The sequence below is a fragment of the Hyperolius riggenbachi genome, chromosome 12 (assembly GCF_040937935.1).
Source record: "Hyperolius riggenbachi isolate aHypRig1 chromosome 12, aHypRig1.pri, whole genome shotgun sequence".
Lineage (NCBI taxonomy): Eukaryota > Metazoa > Chordata > Amphibia > Anura > Hyperoliidae > Hyperolius > Hyperolius riggenbachi.
Window position 1 is genome coordinate 19930756 of NC_090657.1, and position 23530 is coordinate 19954285.

Below are 23530 nucleotides of genomic sequence, written 5' to 3' on the forward strand. Positions count from 1 at the left end.
TTTATAAGGAAGAGATTGCTTAATTTTAGTTGTCCAGGTTTCTAATGAAGGAGGTATGGGAGAGAGCCATCTGTAGGTAACACACTGTTTGGCTACAAATAGAGTTTCGGATAAAAGGACTTTGTCAAATTTAGGAGTATCTTCATCTAAAGTAAACTCTTCAATAAGCAGGATTTTATATCTAGGGAAACAGGGGAGCCCATCAAGTCGTGTAGAAAGTCAATAACCTGTTTCCAGAAGTCCGCAACTGGAGGGCGTTGCCAAATAAGATGTAAAAAGGATGGGTTGAGAGCAAGACATTTGGGACAAAATTTAGAGGCGGAGGGGGAATATCTGACAATACGGGCTTGGGTAAGATAGCTCTGATGAAGAGTATAGAGTTGAGTAAGCCTGTCTTTCAGGCAAGGGGAAACACGTTTGGGGGAAGATATCATCCCATTCCTCCTCATCAAGTTGCACTCCAAGAAAAGACCATTTTGACATAGCTTTTTCCATTATGGGTAAAACACGTGGTGCTAAAGGATAAATACTTTACTTAACATTTTACTTACCTCATGTGAATTCTGCTTTGATGTTGTATAGTGGACCTGTGACTGCAATGACCATCACACCTACAGTATATAGTAAATATTATCTGTGTGACCGGTAGGGAATTCTTCTCTTGCCCAGAGCAATCAGATTATTATATAAAGAAGAGAAGCTGCTCCTTTTGATCTGGAGACTAATGCCTAATACACACTATGCAATTTTCCTGTCAGATCTACAGGAGATTTCCTGCAGCTCGATAATACAGAATGTCCGATCTTCTTCCGATTGAGAAAGGGATCGATTCTGTGCAGTACGGATCTCAAAATCGATCCCTTTTTGGATCGATAATTTCCAGCATGTCTGATCTGCTTCCGAACTATGGGAAATATGGGAGCATTGCATGATGTGTACCAGAACGTATGCAAATAAGGGCAGGTTTTACACTTGTTTGCTGTCTGATCTCCCTCCCTTAGCAAGTGGTACAGTATAAGAAGTGCCCAGGGGCTAAGCAGAACATGCACTGGAGCACAAATCCCTACTCCAGCATCAGGTCCTCCCCTTTTTATTCATTGCAGCCTATCACCATGCAGAAGCACCCCTCCTCAGGCTCCTGATGCATGTCATGTGACATCGGGAGCCTATGGAGAGACACTGCTGCACAATGATAGGCTGCAGTGCAGAAAAGGGGAGGACCCGGCAACGCAGGGATATGCACTCTACCATTTACATTGGGCTAGTCCCTGGCACCACACTCTAGATTTTGATATGATCCAGGGCCACCCGTGCAGCTGATATATAACCAAGCATCCCTGCAGTTTTTGTGTTGAAGCTCACCCCCACTGATATACAACATGACATCTGTATGTGGGTTGTGGGTAGAGTCTGGAGGGTGGAGTCTCCCTATTATGGTTTTTGCGTTTGTTCCTGCCTACATAAGAGATCTCCTTCCCTTCCTGCTGCATTTTACATAATATAAAATAAACTAGGAATCCTCAGAGAAAGGAACAGCCCTGATAAAGGCAGTGGGTGTACAAAGCTGGGAACTTAGGGCTACAGTGATCTCACCACCAGAGAAAGAAGAATCCAGGGAGAGGGAGCTCCCAAAAATGGTTGTGAAAAATGTGCAAAGCTGGGAACACCAAGTGTAGAGATTTTACCTCTGGGGATACAAGAATCTAGCACAGGGAGGAGGAGCATGTGAGCAGAATTGGGTCCTCAGTAATGCCAAGATAAAACCATTGGGTGGTTTACCTCTGCAGCCTCCACCACACAGTGGGACATCAATTCTCATTAAAGTACCACAGTAATATCACAGTGCCATCTACAGGCCGGATGTATGAACACCTCAATGACCTTATGATCTCTCTTTGCAGTTTGTGGCAGACCCAGAGAGATCCAGTTTGCCACATTCAGACCAGGAAAGGTGTTGTATGAGCCGAGGGACGTGGTGACCTATACCTGTAACCCGGGTTATGAGAGGGAATCACCGGGAACTGACCGAGGTGTCTGCTCAACCCTCGGAAGCTGGGAGCACGCAACTCTGACATGCAAACGTGAGTAACCGTCTGCCTTAATAATAGTAATATCAAAATATAGATTTTCTAGCTTTGTCTCAAAAGACTCAAAGCTCCGTATGCAAAATGCACTAAGTCTGGTAGGCTCCAGAAAATAAACTGGCGCTTCATCGTTTTTGTCGCCGTCCAGAGAGGGAGCCTCAAGGATTGACTGTGAAGCTGTCTTTGCATCAAGTTTTCAAGTAAAGCCTGAGAAGTTCCATTGTAGGCTTGAGAGTGGAGGATCTGTGTACAGTACACACTTCCAGTGCTACCTCCCAGTATCTGGGAAACCAGTCATTCAAAGCTCAGGAAGTCAGAAAGTGGAGCTTGTTATAGGCCAATATGTTCGTTACTGAGAGTTCTATGCACAGAGGGAGATACTGCTTGCTTGGCAATTGGAAAAAGACGTTATCTCCCACAATGCAATGAGGTTCACAGAAAGCAAACTGTCAGGACCATGGTTATGACATCACACTCTAGGAGGGGTTTCACCACAATATCAGCCACCCAGACCCCCTGATGATCTATGTGAGAAAAGGTAAGTACTTCTCATGGGAAAGGGGGTATCAGCTACGGATTGGGATGAAGTTGAATCTTTGGTTAAAGTTCCTCTTTAAGTATTTTCTTTTTTTTTTTTGGAGGAGGAGGAGGGAACCCTTAAGTAAGGAGGTACTTTGGAAAATAATAAAGAAAACCTAGAAAACCACCCATGAGGACATGAACTAGTCTAGAAAGTGGTCTGTAAGAGGGTCGAAGATGTCAGTATAATAATATCCACTGTAAGTGGTAGATGCATAGGTAATAAGTCATAAGCACTGATTTTACAACCCAAGACACAATCAGATTTCTTTTTGATAAAATGATCGATTGTATAGAAAAAAACTGAACTAGGCTTCTACTGTGATTGACAAATCTCCATTGATTTTGTTGAATGCCTGATTAGGCACAGTGAAGAATTTCATTAGATCGATCTAAAAGAAATTAAAAAAAAAAGGAACTATGTATGGGCATCTTAAAGACGGCCAGACAACCTGCTGTGGCCTCTTCCACGTTCCTGTTGAATTTCAATCAGAACAGGCAGAACCACTAGGAAAGTATAAGTGGCTAAGAGAGACCAAAATGCCCTCTTACTGAAAAAAACAATGCTAAATATGATTTTGCTTTCTTAAAACAGAAGGTATTTGCAATAATTCAGCTTTAAGTGAGCAAGTATGGTTTCCCATGATGCACCACTGCAAAGCACCTCTTTTTGCCGCATCAATCCAACATGCATACAGCCGTTTCAGACTTTCTGGTTCTTATGAATGCATGGCATGGATCTATGTGGCTCTATGGGATAGGACTTGGACCAGTACTACAAAAAGCACAGACAGCGCTATTTGGTGACCCAGAACACGTGTAAAACATAATACATTTGACATTATATTTTGTCATTTGCAGGGAAACAGTGCCCAAAGCCCCTCCCCCTGGACAATGGCGCCGTACACGGCATGGATCTGACCTATGGCAGCATGATCTCCTTCTCGTGTAACACTGGGTGAGTGCTAAGAAAAACAATTGTAATCATCTAAGTTCCTAATAATCTATCCATACAGGCAATAGTGAGGGGCCAAGATTCCCACAGCGGTAAAGAGGATGTAATCGAATTCTCGCTAGTCCGGTTATATTTTCTCACAGTGTTACCACAGACAGCATGAAGAAATTACACCCAGCAAAAGTGTAAGCACTAGACTGTACAATACAATGGTCCTGTCACAAACACCAATGCTGACATAAAGGAATCTTTTCTAGATATACCATTCTTTTTTCGGAACAGATGCATTATGGGAGTTGCTTTTCAATCATGTGGAAGTGTGATATGCAAACAATGTTTAAATAGAGGATGCAAACACTGTTCTCCTCACCACTGATATTTGTAGATATGATCAGGTGAATAACTTCAAATCATGAGGCACACTAACAAAACATTGACTGCCCCCCCCATGTTCAGCACCTTTCCCTTGCCTACCCCTGTTGACCCTCACAGCCTATAGAGGCCCAACCTGCAGGGGTGATAAAACAAGTGTGACCAGCATAATCTTCACACTCATAACAAGTGTAGCCACAAAACCACCTGATCTGAAGGATGGAGCCCTTTATTGGAGGCAGGGAAGGTTTTTTTTATAAGAGAATTTTTAGGCCCCGTTCACACTTGCGTTTCTGTGCCAAACAGACCGGATGACCGGACCGGATCCGGATCGGAACCGTACGGTTCCGATCCGATTGCATCAGGTATGTACACGGCTGCGATCCGGATCCGTTTGGTAAAAGTTATAAATAAAACTATATAATTGTTGGGGTCTGGGAGGTCCTCCGCTGTTTAGGCCTCACCTCCACCTCCGACAGACTGCCAAACAGCTCCAGCACGTTAGTCACTGCTGCTCCACTCCAGGAATGCTTGGCCCATGTGTCCCCATCCAAAATGGCCGCTAGAATACGCATAGGAAGTGGGGTAGAACGTCAGGTGTTTGTAGCCAGTGTGTTCTGTGCTTTCCGTTTCCCATTGGTTTCTATTTCCGGATGGTGCAGTCAGGCTCCGGTCCGAGTGCGTGGGCCGGATGATCCGGACCCAAAAAATAGCGCATGTTGGAAAAGTGTCCGGAGTCCGGATCCGATCCGGCTCAGTTCCGTACGGAACGGATGCATGTGAACATCCGCATAGACTTTGCATTGCTATGCGGAACGTACGTTCCGTTTGTACAGTATACGGTCCGGATCCGATCAGACGAATCCGGACAGCGAACGCTAATGTGAACCAGGCCTTATTGAAAAGGTTTTAACATACAAACAGCTCCCAAAAAGGAGCAGAAACACAAACAGAAAACATAACAAAACATAACATTTTTTTACCTGAGTGGGTTACAGTCCAAGCTTCACTAATTAAATGAAATTGACAGTTTCATACATCATCAGATACGTACAGACAGAGCATAATGACAGTGTATAAGCCATGGAAATATATATAGGTAGCATAATGTGCAGTTTTTAATCATATATATAGATCAAACTAGAAAATCCTAGTATATTATGATTCAAGAGATATTGGCACTTATTGGGCAGTATCCTGAACTGAAACCATAATGTCTAGATTGGGTATGGTTGTATCTAAAGAGTCGACCCATTTAGACTACATTTTATCAAATTTATGGGGTTGGTGGCGTGACTGGTAGGTTAATTTATAAAGGGGTAATGCTTGATTTACCAATCTCTTCCAATCATGGAGGATTGGTACCCTGTTTTGTTTCCATTGCAGGACCAGAGATTTCCTTACATAATTAAGTAGGATCTGAAGGAGTGTAGTATCTCTCCGGCAACATGGAATATCCAAGAGTATACCCAGCATGCAGTATTTGAAGTCAAAAACTTCAGGCAAATCTAAGGTGTCTCTAAGAAAATGGGCTACCGACTTCCAATAACTGTTCACCTGAGGGCAGAACCATACACAGTGAAGAAAATCCGCCTGCTCTTGACCACACTTAAAGCAACAGCCATTATGTACGGAGCTCATTCTCTTCAAGCGTGCGGGAGATAAATAGGCCTGATGGAACCATTTCAGATTAATTAATCTGTCGTGTGAAGCAATAACCGATTTATAATAATACTCCTTAAAGTCCACCTAGTCCTCCTTACTAAAATTGATCTTTGTGCCCAACCATCGCCTCCGCACAGACAGAATTTTAGGGGCATAGCGGGATGTCAATACAAAGTTGTAGTACCTAGATATCTGTTTAGTTCTATCCTTTTGTAAAAGAAGGGATTCTACTCCTGAGGGTGTTAAATTAAGATTGTGTAGTCCGATCTGGGCCTGTGGAGGCAGGGAAGGTTAGTAGTTGAGGCCTCCTGGATATGTGAGCTCTGGACCGCCCTGTAGTTATGCCTCTTGGAGGTGTGATTGCATAGCCGCTCTGGAGTTAGGCAATGATTAGGCAAGGTCTGGAGATCGGTCCTCAGAGATCAGCTATTTTTAGCCAAGCTGTGGAGTTTGGCTATGGTTAGCGGACCTCCGAATTTCCAAACATATTATTTGTAAATGGGGGCTTAATTTTGGCCAGAAGTAAGGTCGGTTAATGTTAGGTGCAGGTATAGGATGTTAGTGTTAGCCATAGATTGCAGAGGCAGAAATGTGAGGTATAGGTTATGGCAGGCCATAGTCTGAATATCGGCAGTGTACCATTACCGATATTCTACTATTGGCAACACCAGCTGCTTAACCTCCTGGGCGATAAACCCGAGCTGAGCTCGGGTTTGTCGCGCAGGAGGATTTCTCAGGCCCTGGTGGGCCGATTTGCATAATTTTTTTTCGTTACACGCAGCTAGCACTTTGCTAGCTGTGTGTAACTTCCGATCCGCTGCTACCCGCCGTGCCGCGCAACCCCCCCCCCCTCAGACCCCTTGCGCAGCCTGGCCAATCAGTGCCAGGCGGCGCTGAGGGGTGGATCGGGACTCCCGCTGACGTCACGACGTCGGTGATGTCATCGCGAGCGTCGCCATGGCGACGGGGGAAGCCAAGCAGGAGATCCCGTTCTCAACGGGATCTCCTGCTTGCGCTGAGCACCGGAGGCGATCGGAGGGGGCGGGGGGATGCCGCTGCACAGCGGCTATCATGTAGCTAGCGCTAGGCTAGCTACATGATTGAAAAATTTTTTTTTTTTTAAAAGTGCTGCGCCCCCTCCTGGGCGATGTAATTGTATTGCCCAAAGGGTTAAAGCAACATAAATATGTACTATCTCCCTATATATCACATGCAGGTGGCATGTCCCCCAGGTAACATAGTTAGAAAGGCATGTCCCCCAAAAAACATACTTCTGGAATTCTGGGTGATATAATCTCTCTTCTACCAGTGTCCCAAACATGATAACACTCCATGCCAGTACTATAGTACTATGGGGTAGATTAACCATAACAAATAGAGTGCCTTATCAGAGTTAGCATGCCTTACTAGAATAGCATAGCGAGCGCTACAAACTTATGCCTGCTAATTGGCAATGACGAGAGCTCCACTCATCCTGCTCTGAGCCCCTGTGGGACCAATCACTTTAAAGGACATTATCCCCGCACTTTGATTGGCCCAATAGGCTTCCTGTCAAGTTTCCTGTGAAGTGACAGGCAGCCTATTGAGCCAAAGTGCGGGGATAATGTCCTTTAAAGTGATTGGACCCGCAGGGGCTCAGGGCAGGAGGAGTGGAGCTCTCGTCATTGCCAATTAGCAGGCATAAGTTTGTAGCGCTCGCTATGCTACTCTGATAAGGCATGGTAACTCTGATAAGGCACGCCAACTCTGATAAGGCATGCTATTTGTTATAGTGAATGAACCCATATGTGAGTTATAATTGGGAGGTGCTTTTGAGTCACTGGGCTTGATTCAGTAAACGGTGCTAACCCAGTTAGCACGCCTAAAGACTTTGGGCGTGATAACTAGGGTGCTAACTGGGTTAGAACCGTTTACTAAATTCACATTGCGCGCAAAGTCCCACACTGAAAACTTTGGGTGCGCACAGCGCGGTGTGCACGAAACATCGCATCGCGGTGTGACGAAAACGGTGCACCCGATGCGCCTATAAGGTCGCATTGGGTGTGACTTTAATGTCACATGTTGCGACCTTAAGGTCGCACCCAATGCGACCTTATAGGCGGATTGGGAGCGCTGTTTTTGCGGTGCGTGCGTAAAGTTTTGCGCGCGGGACTTTGTGCGGGATGTAAATTTAGTAAGCGGTGCTAATCCAGTTAGCACCCTAGTTATCACGCCCAAACTAACTTTAGGCGTGATATAGGGCTTTTCACAGGCGTGCTTACACTTAGCACGGTTTACTGAATCGAGCCCACTGTCACCTACAGACACGTTCTCTGGATTCTCAAGCCAAGAAGTATACAGTTAATTATTCTGGGGGGGGGGGGGGGGGTCACTGAACAGATTACACACAACTTTCCAGACAGTTCTGCTCATCAGGCTGTTGAAGCACCAAGTTTGGTCCTCCCCACATTCCCTGAAGTCTGCAGGTCTGGAAGTCCCCTCCGCCTGTGATTGGGGTATTCAGTGACTGCTCAGACGGGACGTGCTGGGGGTGACTCACTGTGAAACGCGTTAGTGAAATGATGACGTTGGTGCTGGATATTGTAAATCTTGGCTTGGTTTCAGTAGTGACAGATGTTCCCTGTCAGAGACTTGTAGCCACCCCCAAGGCTTATTCACTGCCAGCTAAATACTGAAAGGATAACAATTCCAATGCTTTATTATTAGGAACCAAATATCAGAAATACCTCCCTGGGTGCAGATGAAGAAAGAGCCTGAATTTAAAGACCAGTTCTAGCAAAATCCAAGCTTCCTTTGCCTGCCAGCAGAACTGGTACCAAGCTGATGTCTTATATTTGTGGGGGGCTTCAGCAATAAGTTTTCCCAAAGGGATCCCCAGATCGTCCCAGCTGCTGCAGAGGGCACCCCTCCGGCCTCCTCATGGTGGAGCTATGCTGGGAAAGAGACATTGGGCTCTATTCACAAAGAGCCAAATTGTCCGCAAAAGTTTACCGCTATATTCCCGCCAGCGGTAAACTCCGCATTTTATCCACATTCACTAATATTTTCCGCATGCAGGAAAAAAGATGCGGAAACAGCCATTATTCATGCAGGAATGATGTGGTAAAAAGGTCGCATGAAAAAGTGTTTAAAAAAAAAATTAAAGTCCACCAAGCACAGCCCTTAAGCCTCCACACTTCATTAAAGTTAATGGGATGCGGAATATATCACCTACTACTTGTAGGTGATAAAAAATCGGTAATTAACGACGAAATGATGCACCTGAACATTTTTGAGAATTGATCTTTTATTGCGGAAAATACCGACTTTTGCGGAAATTTTTCCGCATAAATCCCGCACTTTTACCACACTTTTTCCGCAGGCGGAAAAAACATGCAGAACCTTTTGAGAATTTCAATGTGGCGGTGTTTTGGTCGGTAACTTCCCGCATGCACTTTACCGCATGCGGGAAGTCTTTGAGAATAGAGCCCATTGTGGAATCATACTGGGGAGCAGAAAGCTACCATTAATGTGCAGTCATTACACTACTGGCAGCCCAAAAAATTATTTCATCTAGAATTTTGCCATCAGCTGTTGGAGCAACATGGGCTCCTCTTGTATGTAGCGCACTAGTGAGAAGACGGAAAAGCAGTGCATTTCTGATGATTGGTTGTTGATCATGCTTTGTTAGGTGGAAAACTCGAGGAGGATGCCTAGACAAATGATGATTTCGGTTATTATCGGTCTACCATTTGTATATAGACATATTCTCTTTATGCATCTTCTAAAACCATATCTTCTAGCCTTCTCCCGATGAGAAGCCTGACCTCTAATGCTGGGTCTCCCCTCCTCCAGGTACAGGCTGCAGGGAGCCAAAGAGAGCGCATGCGTGGAGGGCAGGAAGTGGAGCACCAGTCCGCCTGTGTGTGAAGGTAAGCTAAAGAGGAACTCCAGCATGATGGAATAATTCTGGGGTGAGCGGGGCAATAGGGCCGCCTTCCATACTGAAGTCGCTGAGTTTTCTGCACCTGTTCTTCAACATTGTCACCATGTTCTGTATAACACGATAGATAGATAGATAGATAGATAGATAGATAGATATAAAAAGAGAGTCTAGGGGTTGATTCATGTAACCATGGTAATATTACCTTACATACACAGTGTGCAGCAGCATTACCCTTACTAACACCAGTAAGTACCGCAAGTTATGCTTTTGTCGCAAGCTCCGGTTCTCGATTATAGTGACCGTTACTACGGTATAGCTCGTAACTAACTAATGCTCCTTAGTTACACACCTTACCACAACAATGGTCACGCTATTTGTGTATGGCGTATATCGCAGACTTGCTGGCGTAAGGGTAATATTTGGCTTGCACTGTGTGTGCGCGGTAATATTACCGCGGTTACATGAATTAACCCCTATGGCCCATGCAATTAACTTTTTCTCCTGAGTTAATAAATTCTATTCATTCCCTCTGAATTGTTACCGTATATACTTGTGTATAAGCCAACCCGTGTATAAGTCGACCCCCCAACTTTTGCCTAAAAAACTTGGTAAAAATGATTGACTCGTGTATAAGCTGGGGGAGGGAATGCAAAGGTCTAAGGTCATTGTTCCATTTGCCATACACTACACAACAAGCACTCAATCCAGCATATGTGGCGTGGTTTAGGAGGATATGCGGCCATGACTGTACCCCTGCTCCCCTTCCAAAGCAAAACGGAAATTAAAGTTGTGTGCGTCTCGGCCAAAGTATCCCACTCTACTACATAGTGCTGTGTGATTAGGGCACATATGTAGCCATGACTGTCCTGTCCCCTCTCCAAAGCAGAGCAGTATGTAAATAAAACATGTATTTTAGCCAGAGTATCCCCCTCTACACAAGTATCCCCCTCCGCTGCTTTTAACTTTGCATATAGCAAGAGCGGCATTCGGATCAGCACACTGCTGATATTTACATGCCACTCCGCTCTGACGGGGGAAGGGGGAGACACAGCCAACACTGTCAGTGCGGCTAAACCACAGTGCGTATGCTGGGGAGACACTCGGGGGACACCGGTGTAATTTACATACTACTCCACTCTGGAGGAGGGCAGGGGAATCCCTCATGGCTACATATGTGCCCTATTGATAAATCATTGTGTAGAGGGCAATACTGCGGAGGGGACATTGGCATGGTGCCCCGTGTATGAGCTGACCCCCCCCCCCCCCTCCCCCACACTTTTGGACCACTTTTTGGTCAAAAAAATTCGGCTTATACACGAGTATATACGGTCATTGATAAGAATAAACTATCGATCTATTTTTTTTTAAACATTCTTGGTTTACAGCATTTATTTCACACCAGCCTAAACCATTTGCACAGTACTGTAGCTTTCCACATATGTCATAGTTCTTCATTCCACCCTGGACTTTTTACAACACTGCAGTAAACCAGGAACTTATCTAGTATGAAACCTGATTATAAAAGCCAAAATAAATTAAACATGTCACAGTTTTCTGATGAATGCAAATAACATTTTAAAAATATGCAGTTGTAAAGCTAGTAAGAATTAAATATACACGATGCATCCTTTATAGTAATGATGATCATATTTCCTGTCCTCCAGTGGTGACCTGTCCTCCTCCTGTGGTGCCGAAATTCGCCCAGCTCGCCCTCTACAGTCCAAGAGTAGGAAACGTGTCTAATTACCTGGATGTGGTGACGTATCAGTGTCAGCCTAACTATGCCATGTTCGGGAGTGAGAATGCCACCTGTACTGAGAATGGTACCTGGACTGCCATCCCTGAGTGTCGGGGTGAGACTAACGGGAGATCCTTATACAAGGCTAATAACTTTCCATATTGCAGTCACGTTCCCTTCCTAAGGGTTTATACACACCTACCAACTATCTGTCCAACTATCAGCCAAACTTGTCTGTTAAGCCCCATTCACACGCTCAACAGCGGTATTTTATGCAGCACAATTGTCCAACAGCTTTTGTGGTGAAACCACTTAAAAAAAGTATTTTGCTATTGTTCAAAGAGCTGATAAGACTGATAAGAAGTCAATCCAACTGTTGCATTGACTTCTTACCAGCTGTTTGAACAATAGCAAAATACTTGTTTTTAGTTGTTTCAACAAAAGTTGTATGGGGCCTAACAGAAAAGTTTGGCAGATAGTTGGTAGGTGTGTATGAACCTTAAAGAGAACCCGAGGTGGGTTTGAAGAATGTTATCTGCATACAGAGGCTGGATCTGCCTATACAGCCCAGCCTCTGTTGCTATCCCAAACCCCCCTAAGGTCCCCCTGCACTCTGCAATTCCTCATAAATCACAGCCACGCTGCTGACAAGCAGCTTGTCAGAGCTGGCTGTGTTTATCTCTATAGTGTCAGTCTGCTGCTCTCCCCGCCTCCTGCAGAACTCCAGTCCCCACCTGCATCCCTTCCCTCCCTGCTGATTGTAGGGAAGGGACGGGGGCAGGGACCGGAGCTATGCAGGAGGCGGGGGAGCAGCTGAGACTGACACTACAGATGTAAACACAGCCTCACAGCACGGCTGTGATTTATGAGGGATTGCAAAGAGCAGGGGGACCTTAGTGGGGTTTGGGATAGCAACAGAGGCTGGGCTGTATAGGCAGATCCTTTAAACACACCTCGGGTTCTCTTTAAGAGATAATCCCATAAGCACATTGTACTGATATCATCACCGTGTCTATTAGACATGACAGAGTACAGTCATGATCTGTATGGTACACAAACCTCATTCAACCAATCAGACGTCAGATTACTAATGTGTGGGTCAGGCTTTCTAGGAAGCATTTGAGCCTTTGTTGAGGTTTCATTTTGCCTCCTTGGTTTGTAGATGTGAAGTGTCCGCGTCTCACCGAGATTTCCAATGGCTACATGAGTTTCTCTCCCTACCGCAAGTACAACTATAAGGAATCTGTGGTATATGGCTGTAACCCTCCCTACGCCCTGGATGGTCCCCGGACTTCATTCTGTGACAAAGACGGAAACTGGAGCCAGAAGCCCCTCTGTAAAGGTGTGACCCTAGTCCTGATCATAAGAGTAAACTGTACACTGCAGGCATATGAAAGCATTGGGAGCTGCAAACAAAGGAGTCTGGTGGCTTCATTAGCTGATTTTAGTATTTGTGGTGATGCATGCTGTTTTACCCTAGCATAGTGTCACAGAAGCACTAGCTGAGCTTTTATACAGGTAGCCTATAGTATATTATACATTCATTAGCAGCACTGTAAATATAACACATGGTATTCTGACCAATGCTAGCACAGTATACAATACAAGAGGAGCCATTGCAGCATGTTTTGATAGCACTCCTCATGCATCATTAGCATGTGTTAGGGTGCATACACATGCTAGACGGTTCTCGGCAAAGGTGAATGTTCAGGGCTGCCTTTACTGAGGACATGGCATGTGTATAGCAGGCCCAATGCATCAGAGCAAGAAATCTGGCTGCCCAATCTTCTCCTCCAAGCGCAGGCCAAAGCCATTCTTCTCCTACTCACCCCACCTGCTCCATTGTATGCCGTCATCCCTCTATAGCAACAGAACCTTCAAGCAAGTCTAGTAGCGTACGTTAAAAAGGGGCGCTGGGAAAAAAGGGCGCCGGGTTTTTAACGATAAGCATGGATAACGTTTAAAAATGTATTGTACTGTTTTTCGTTTAAAATTAATGTTTTTTAAAGTTATAAATCATTAAATAATGTGCATTAAATCTGCAATTGTAAAAACGTTAATCTTTCGTTTAAATAGTAAAACGTATAATAACGTTTAAAAAAAAAATTACTAAGTAACCCTCCCTGTACCTACCCCTAACCCCTAGACCCCCCTGTTGGTGCCTAAACCTAAGACCCCCCTGTTGGTGCCTAAACCTAAGACCCCCCTGTTGGTGCCTAAACCTAAGACCCCCCTGTTGGTGCCTAAACCTAAGACCCCCCTGTTGGTGCCTAAACCTAAGACCCCTCTGTTGTTTTTTTCGTTTAAAAATGTAAAAAAAAAAAAAAAAGTACTGTTTTTCGTTTAAAAATAATGTTTGGAAAAAAAATATTGTACTGTTTTTCGTTTAAAAATAATATTTAAAAATGTATAAATCATTAAATAATGTGTAATCATGAGAAACAGTAATAAAACATTAAGTCTCCGGGCGCCGCTTTTAAAACGTTAGTTTTCTCCGGCGCCCTTTTTTCCTATCGGGCGCCCATTAAACGATATTTATTATAGGAGTGAATGGCGGCGCCCGATTTGTCCACTAGCCTCAGGCGCCCGAATTTACTGTTTCCAGTCTAGTAAACAGAGACAGAGAATTAATATAAACTTCAGAACCTCAGGTTACCTACCATGAAAGCTGCAGGTCTAAAGCTCATCTTGGCCAAGAATGTTGTGTGCTCTGGTGTCCCCCTGACATGTGACATCACCTTTAGCAACAACCTCACCCCACCCACTGGAAGCCGCTCCATCCATCGCTTTGCCGTCATTCCTTCTCCATAGCAACAGAACGCCTGCAGGCTGGCAACGCATCTAAACAGAAGTTGGTCCTGTCGTCTAGGTCATCGAGTCCCATCCCTGTGGGTCCTCATTTGTGCATACAAGATGTCCCCTCTAGTTAGCCATTAATCAGTATTCACCAATGCGTTCAGAAAGTTTTGTATTTAAATCTGATCAGCTGTTATTCTTTATTGCACACTCTAGATTCCTTTTTGTAATACAGTATAATCTCGCTATAATAAAAAGTGGGCGGTGCATGCATCATGTGTCAGTGTGAAACGCATGGTCAGCTGCTCTCTTCAGGCTGGTTGAAGGTAACTTGATGCCTAATAGCATTTGTAAGACAAGAAGAATGGCACCGGTGCTGGATATACAACACTGTACAAATAAGAAGCCTGGGGAAAACGAGGAATAAACAATATAAAATTCAGTGTTACCAAATTCCACTTTGTAATAGTGATAAAAGTATTGTCACAGTCTTCCCATGGGATTGTACTCACTACCGGGTATCTCTTCCCTTGTTAGCGATGCTGCTCCTGGTAGTGTGTGGAGCGCAGTGCAGGCTACTTTCACTTGTAGTGCAGATCAGAGCAGGACTACTAGCTGCAAAACTAAGGAGAGTAGAGTGCCAAGTGCAGCCAGCTGAGGTATCGGAGCCACTCACCTTACAGATGCGAGTGGTTTATCATGATTGGCTGCATTTTAAAGAGAGGCTTCATAATTGGCTCAAGTGTGAGCAGAAAGTTTTGCAGGACACGTCCTGAAAGTCCCACCCACGGAGGTATCAGAGCCACTCACTTGAAATGAGGCTGCCTCTACTCAGTGATGGCTGCAATTTTCAGGAGCCCTGTTTACTGTACTAGTGATCTGTCCAGCCTGGCTATGCAGCCCTAAAGTATACTTAACCTTGTAATCCACCAAATGTGCAAGTGCTTGTACTGTACCTCCAATGCGAGGACAAATTTGGTCTTTTGAAGCAGAGATTGTACCAGGGCATGCCAGGCCATTTCTAGGACAATTTCTGATATAGTAAACCAGATTTCCAGGTCCCTTGGAGTGAATTATAATGAAATTATACTGTATTAGATAAAAGTCACTAGTCACATGTACGTGGGGATATATCTAAGTAATAGTCATGTGGATGGCTCATAAGCACAACAGCTCCTAGGCTGCAAATGAAATAAAACAAACAGAGGTGTGCAGAGCCCCCTAGGGGCTTAAATACACACCTTAAAATAAAATCAGATGCAAATTATGCACTAATCCCTAATCTAAATCTAAATATTTGCATGCAAACTGATACACATGGATGCAGCTAGCCATAAATATACTTACATTTTGTTGTGCAGCAGGTAATATTGGCAGCACTTCCAGATACAGGCTGCACCTGAATTCACTACCTGCATAGATGAGCAGAGCTCGCAATATGGGCAAATTACACAACTTGCATTCAAAACAGATACAGCAAAGGAGGATGATAGCTTCAACACTCAACATGTGCACAGATTATTTATTACTAGACTCTTCCACGACGATGACGTACCCTCATGGAAGAGACCTAACCACTAGTCTAACAGTTAAAACATAATTGTTACCTGGGGCTGCTAGCCATAAATGGTCTACACATTAAAAAAAACAAAACAGTAAAAGATTGGCAGCACTCCTAGGCTAACCTCTGTTGATTTAAATTTCATTTGCAGCCTGGGAGCGCTGCCAATCTTTTGCTGCACTTCTATGCAGGTAGTCAATTCGGGTGCAGCCTGTATCTGGAAGTGCTGACCCACAATATACAACCCAGACTATGATGCAATGGGAGCGGTTTCCGCTCATGAGTTGCACTAGGGGAAGAATTAATTAGGGCTGGTTTACAGAATATGGTATCCATTACGTCTACAGTGTGTCAGCTTATATGTCTACAGTGGTGTCACCTTTGCTGCTCTTACACTACAAAGCATGATGGAACCTGAGAATCTGCAGGGCAGCAGGTTGGTTTTTATGAGCCAAAACTCAGCAGCTCTATACAGAGGCATTGTTGAGACCAACTGTATGTCACAGTCTGAAAACCCCACCCTATTCCCAGGCTGCAACAGATGCAGGGCCTGCCTGTTCGCTGCACACACAGTGCCTCCTCCTAGATGGCATCACTTGAATGAAGCGCAGTAATCATGTGACCAGATTAATAAGGAATCAATACAGGTAAGCAGTGGTTGATTGGAGACCATTTTTTTTAGCCAGTAATGCAGTTCTGCTATCTCATTATGTACAGCTCCATGTCAGGTGACCACACCCAAGGCTACTGTTCTACATAACGGCAGGAGAACACGCGTGGACGAGATTTCAGGTCAGCAGATTCAACATGGTGATATCCTGACATATTTCTGCAAGAATAAAGAGGAAAAGTGTGCTTATACTGTGCAGAGCCGATGCAACGATGGCAATTTCACCATACCGGCTTGCTACAAGAGTGAGTATTTTCTGCCTTATTACACCAAACCTGCTACCACACACACTACGATGTGATCATACAGTCCATACAACCAATCACAGCACAGAGAAATGGCAGCGCATCCTAGACCAGGGTGCATCTGAATGACTACCAGATTAGGTGTGCAGAGCCTCTTATAGGCAGACTGCACCCCTTGCAATCAAAACAGATGCTGCAACATTACTCTAATGGAGGATGTTAGCTTCCAAAACAATTTGCATGCAAAAATATTCCGTGCTAGACCCTTCTACCACAGTGAGGTCATCCTATTGGAAGGGATGGCCAGCCAATCAGCCCTCTGCAAAACAAAAACATCTAATCTGATGCCTTGGCTGGCTCTAGCAGGGGCACTGTTGCGGCGCTCAGCACGCTGATAGGCAAAAATAGCCGATCTCTGTTGGGTCCGCTCTACTACGCAGGCGCAGGAGACTTGCGCCGGCGCAGTAGAGCGGACCTACAGCGATCGGATAATTTCCGCCTACCTCCGAGCGTAGAGCCGATACTGCGCCTGCGCTGGAGCCGCTGTTTGGAGGGGCAAAGCGAGACCGCTGTGCTACACAGGATGATGGGGGGAGCCTCGATATGATCCAGAGGCTTCCCCCACCCGAGGTGAGTACCCCCCAGGGGTCAGCGTTACGGCGACTGTCAGCTTCCCGTTGCGATCGGCGGTTTTCGTCCTTACAAGGGGACATGATGCGTGGGTGAATCGACCCTAGAAGCCATCGCCTTAAACAACACGGTAAATCGGAACATTTGCGCAATCAACTGTAACCGCACAATTCTAAGCGCTCCCATTCACTTGAATGAGAACCTTTAGCCGACGAGTCCTGGATGCTAGCGGTAATCGCCGCCAAGCACCAGTAAAACGTCCGTGTGAACTGGCTCTTAGAGAGAAACAAGAGGGAGATAGAGAAGGGAAGATGGGGTAGGGCTAGGTAGAGTAGGGTAGATGGGGAAGGGCTAGGTAGAGTAGGGTAGATGGGGAAGGGCTAGGTAGAGAAGGGAAGATGGGGAAGGGCTAGGTAGAGTAGGGAAGATGGGGAAGGGCTAGGTAGAGTAGGGAAGATGGGGAAGGGCTAGGTAGAGAAGGGAAGATGGGGAAGGGCTAGGTAGAGTAGGGAAGATGGGGAAGGGCTAGGTAGAGTAGGGAAGATGGGGAAGGGCTAGGTAGAGAAGGGAAGATGGGGTAGGGCTAGGTAGAGTAGGGTAGATGGGGAAGGGCTAGGTAGAGTAGGGAAGATGGGGAAGGGCTAGGTAGAGACGGAAAGATGGGGAAAGGCTAGGTAGAGAAGGGAAGATGGGGTAGAGCTAGGTAGAGTAGGGAAGATGGGGAAGGGCTAGGTAGAGAAGGGAAGATGGGGTAGGGCTAGGTAGAGTAGGGAAGATGGGGAAGGTCTAGGCAGAGAAGGGAAGATGGGGAAGGGCTAGGTAGAGAGGGGAAGATGGGGAAGGGCTAGGTAGAGAGGGGAAGATGGGGAAGGGCTAGGTAGAGAAGGGAAGATGGGGAAGGGCTAGGTAGAGAAGGGAAGATGGGGAAGGGCTAGGTAGAGAAGATGGGGAAGGGCTAGGTAGAGTAGGGAAGATGGGGAAGGGCTAGGTAGAGTAGGGAAGATGGGGAAGGGCTAGGTAGAGTAGGGAGGATGAGAAAGAAACTGGAAGGAAAGCAGAGCAAAAGGAAGAGGGAAGTAAAGTAGAAGATAGGGGAAGTATTCAAAGGAGGGAAAGAAGAGAGGGCAGGAGGAAGGATTAAATAATAAATGAAGGATGAGAGAAAGGAAGGAATGAAGACAGGTTAGAAGCATGGATTTATGACAGTGACCAGGCCTGAGAGCAGGAGCTGGAGTGTAAGCAGCACTACGGAAGCCTCTCCAGCACTCGCTAGGCTGCTAATTCTGACCACAAGTGATCTGTTGATAGCCGCTGACATATTTACATTAGTGACGATGTCTGTGAAAGGCCGGAGCTGAGGAATGTGGTCTGGTAAATAATAAATGCAGCACACAATTAAGCGTGCTGCAGATATGACATATGTTTCTGTCAAGCAGCACTAATGGCCCATTACAGCTAATGCACCAACAAGCCGCTTTCTCTCTACAATGGAAATGAACTCCGGCGTCTCCACTGTCTGTGAATTTTCACCATGCTTTCTCACCCTGGCCCATATGCAATTCATTTTTTCACCTGAGTTTTCTCCAGGTGATATTTTCAAATGTGTCTATAAAATGCCTTTTAAGCCACCAGCAAGCAAGAAAACACTCAAAATATATATGATAGCACTTTTTAACCAAGGGAACTTTTTTTTTAATTCTAAAAAGCTCAAAATGTAGTTTATAGAGAAGATGAAAGTTATCTCCTAGGAGATAAATCAGGTGAAAAAGTTAATTGCATATGGGCCCTGTCTTCTCCAGAACCCGAAGATTTCTTACTCTGTGCACAGCCTGGAGTCTTCTCACTGCATTCCCATTCACTCTCTAGTCCAGAACCCAATATCTACCCTGTACTCAGGGATACACCCCTCCACCTGGGGTGGACAACAGTAGTTCTAAATCAGGGGTGTCGAACTCAAATGCAAATGTGGCCAAAATTGTACACTGGGACCTAATCGCAGGCCAACCTCAATGTCTACTGGCCACCTTACTGCCTTATAAAGTTCCCAGGTGGCCCCCCCCCCTCCCCTATAAAGTTCCCAGGTGCCTCCCCCCCCTCCCCTATAAAGTTCCCAGGTGGCCCCCACTCCCCTATAAAGTTCCCAGGTGGCCCTCCCCCTCCCCTATAAAGTTCCCTGGTGGCCCCCCCTCCCTCCCCTATACAGTTTCCTGGTGTTAAGTGCTTTCCCCCTCCCTAGTTCATATGGCATCCCTGGTGTTCTAGGGCTTCACCTCCAATATAGCTTCCCTGGTGGTCTAGAGTGGGCCAAACATGATGCAAAGTGGGGAAACCACTTAGGGGCCAAATTTAATGGCTTCGAGGGCCAGATTTGGCCCGTGGGCCGGAGTTTGACATGTATGTTCTTAAAGTTTAAGAAACAGAGGCACCAAATCAGAGTAAAATGTGTTAAAAACTGTTTAAAAGGGAGGTAGTGGTGGACTTACGCTCAGGTAGTTGAACAACAAACACTCTGGAGGTGCCAGGCTATTATTGCTTGGATGAGTAGATGCTGCACCAATTTGACCTGAGAAAGCAGGTATCTCAAAAAAACGCGCCACAGTGCAGTTAGGCCTGGAACCCACTGGCAGTACATTATTAAGCGCTTCTGATTTGAAAAGCTCTTGCTAATGCAATGCTATGGGTGTGATCCCACTTGAGTGATGTGATTTTATAAAAATCCCTCATGGCACTGCATTAGCTTTTCAAGCTACTAGCACTTAGAAAGGGGCTGTTATTAACGTGAAGATGCCTGGGAAGAATGAGATAGACGGTACGTGTGGCTGGCTGAAGGAAGGTGAGTTGTTTCTGCCCACTCTCCCCCCCGCCGCACACCTATACCTATTCTGGGGGCCACTATACTAGCTATCTAACTGGGAGGCACCTATACCTATACTGGGGGCAACTATACTAGCCATCTATACTGGGAGGCACCTATACATATACTGGGGGCAACTATACTAGCCATCTATACTGGGAGGCACCAATACCTATACTGGGGGCAACTATACTAGCCATCTATACCGGGAGGCACCTTTACATATACTGGGGGCAACTATATTAGCCATCTATACTGGGAGGCACCTATACCTATACTGGGGGCAACTATACTAGCCATCTATACTGGGAGGCACCAATACCTATACTGGGGGCAACTATACTAGCCATCTATACTGGGAGGCACCTTTACATATACTGGGGGCAACTATACTAGCCATCTATACTGGGAGGCACCTATACCAATACTGGGGGCAACTATACTAGCCATCTATACTAGGAGGCACCTATACTGGGGGTAACTATACTAGCTATCTATATTGGGAGGCCCCTATACCAATACTAGGGGCAACTATACTAGCCATCTATACTGGGAGGCACCTATACCTATACTGGGGGCAACTATACTAGCCATCTATACTGGGAGGCACCTATACCGGGGGTAACTATATTAGCTATCTAACTGGGAGGCACCTATACCTATACTGGGGCAACTATACTAGTCATCTAACTGGGAGGCACCTATACATATACTGGGAGTAACTATACTAGCTATCTATACTGGGAGGCCCCTATACTAATACTAGGGGCAACTATACTAGCCATCTATACTGGGAGGCACCTATACCAATACTGGGGGCAACTATGCTAACTATCTCTACTGAGGGCAACTATGCTAGCTATCTATATTGAGGGAAACTATACTAGCTATCTATACTGGGAGGCACCTATAATGGGGGCAACTATACTAGCTATCTATGCTGGGTGAAACCTATACCTATACTGGGGGTAACTATACTAGCTACCTATACTGGAGGCACCTATACTGGGGGCAACTATACTAGCAGCAAGTATACTATCTATCTATACTGGGGGTAACTATACTAGCTACCTATACTGGGGGCAACTATACTAGCAACAAGTATACTATCTATCTATACTGGGAGGCACCTAAAATGGGGGTAACTATACTAGCTATCTATACTTGGAGGAACCTATACCTATACTGGGGTTAACTATACTAGCTATCTATACTGGGAGACACCTATACCTATCCTGGGGGCAACAACACTGGCTACCTGTATTGGAGGCAACTATACTGGTTACCTGTATACTTGAGGCACCTAGCCTATACTGGGGGCAGCTTTACTGAAGGTAACTATACTGGCTACATATACTGGAGGCACCTACCTGGCTAACCTATCCTGGGAGCAACTATACTGTCCACCACTACTGGAGGCAACTACGTGACTAACCTATATAGGGGCACCAATAGCTAGCCAGTTTGGATATTGGCCGGCCAGATCCCAAAGTTTTCAGGTTCTGGCCGTAACATACTTTAACTTTAAAGTGTACCCAAGCCAAAGCTCTGTCACAATTTACATACTTACCTTTAGAGAGGGAAGCCTCAGGATCCTATTGAGGCTTCCCTCGCTACTCCGTTGTCCATCCCCATCCCTCTTGAAAGATTAGCAACAAAGCAATCATTTTGTAATACCATATACCAGGATTTATTTTTAGACAGTTATCATACCGTCATATTTCATACCGTTGCAACCCTACTCCTTACTCTACTGTCTCTTTCTTTCTCTCCTCCCTGCAGAAAGCAGACTATTTTCTATTGCCTCTCACCTGCCAAACCAAAAGTCTCCTTCTCTATTGCCCCTCTCCCTTGCAGAACCCGGAGTCTTCTTACTCCATTGTCTTCCTCTCCTGCAGAACCCTGAGTCTCCTCACTCTACTGTCTCTTTCTCTATCCTGCAGAACCCAGAGTCTCCTCACTCTACTGTCTCTTTCTCTATCCTGCAGAACCCGGAGTCTCCTCACTCTACTGTCTCTTTCTCTATCCCGCAGAACTCGGAGTCTTTTCATTCTATTGTCTCTCTCTCTCCTGCAGAGTCTTCTCATTGTTGTATTGTCTCTCTCTCTCTCTCCTGCAGAACCCGGAGTCTCCTCACCCCGTCTCTTTCTCTCTCCTGCAGAACCCGGAGTCTCCTCACCCCGTCTCTTTCTCTATCCTGCAGAACCCGGAGTCTCCTCACCCCGTCTCTTTCTCTATCCTGCAGAACCCAGAGTCTCCTCACTCTACTGTCTCTTTCTCTCGCCTGTAGAACCCAGAGTCTCCTCACTCTATAGTCTCTTTCTCTCTCCTGCAGAACCCGGAGTCTCTTCACTCTACTGTCTCTTTCTCTATCCTGCAGAACCCGGAGTCTCTTCACTCTACTGTCTCTTTCTCTATCCTGCAGAACCCGGAGTCTCTTCACTCTACTGTCTCTTTCTCTATCCTGCAGAACCCAGAGTCTCTTCACTCTACTGTCTCTTTCTCTATCCTGCAGAACCCGGAGTCTCCTCACTCTACTGTCTCTTTCTCTGTCCTGCAGAACCCGGAGTCTCCGCACTCTACTGTCTCTCTCCGCTGCAGAACCCGGAGTCTCCTCACCCCGTCTCTTTCTCTCTCCTGCAGAACCCGGAGTCTCCTCACTCTACTGTCTCTTTCTCTCGCCTGCAGAACCCGGAGTCTCCTCACTCTACTGTCTCTTTCTCTATCCTGCAGAACTCTGAGTCTTCTCATTCTATTGTCTCTCTCTCTCTCTCCTGCAGAACCTGGAGTCTTCTCATTGTATTGTCTCTCTCTCTCTCTCCTGCAGAACCTGGAGTCTTCTCAGTGTTCTCCACAGATCCCTCCAGGATGACCCCTTGTGCTGCAGAATCTGAGCAGTAATTACTTTTTTTTACCAATGCTGGGAATTCAGCAAAAAAACGTTCAAGTAGCTTTCAACAGCTGAATTTTTCATTAATTGCTAGTTAAATTGCTGGAAGCAGCTTCAAAGATTTGTGGTTTCCTTCTCTGGATATTGCTGCAGATGCCCCTCACCAGGCTCAGAATTGCTTTTCTACGAGAAATAAACATTCTGTGCTATCAACAGGGTGTTTTTTTGTCTCTTCTAATGGAAACAGTTTTTTGTATTTATTCTGAAAAAGGAAGTCCCAGATTTGTTTATAAACTTGATATATACACAATAGCCAAATAGGTCATGTTTTCATATAATGTAGAACTCAAGCGCCCCTCCCAAAATAAACCCTTTACCTTCAGTTTTGTGCAGTAATCTCAGACTTTTATAACTGCCTCTGTGGAGATTTCTGCTCTCTTGAGGTCCCAGAGTGTTATCATTCAACAGGTACCATTGACCTCACTACCAGTGGTAGGCGTAGACCTCCTCCAAGGCTTGGAGTCTAACCGGCTACGGGCCTTCACCATAGCACACTGCAAGGGATG

The 23530-nt window shown here is 45.6% G+C and overlaps 1 protein-coding gene across 1 annotated transcript in view; it reads left to right on the plus strand.

The window, feature by feature from the left end:
* APOH (apolipoprotein H) overlaps nucleotides 1-23177 on the plus strand; it is a 42630-nt gene extending 19453 nt beyond the window's left edge. Inside the window, exons 2-8 of the mRNA XM_068262358.1 lie at nucleotides 1902-2081; nucleotides 3525-3621; nucleotides 9490-9566; nucleotides 11245-11433; nucleotides 12481-12660; nucleotides 16393-16590; nucleotides 22902-23177. Of these exons, the coding sequence (XP_068118459.1) occupies nucleotides 1902-2081; nucleotides 3525-3621; nucleotides 9490-9566; nucleotides 11245-11433; nucleotides 12481-12660; nucleotides 16393-16590; nucleotides 22902-22975 (995 nt within the window). The 3' untranslated portion in view covers nucleotides 22976-23177. The remainder of the gene's footprint in view (nucleotides 1-1901; nucleotides 2082-3524; nucleotides 3622-9489; nucleotides 9567-11244; nucleotides 11434-12480; nucleotides 12661-16392; nucleotides 16591-22901) is intronic.
* The last annotated feature ends 353 nt before the right edge of the window (nucleotides 23178-23530 follow it).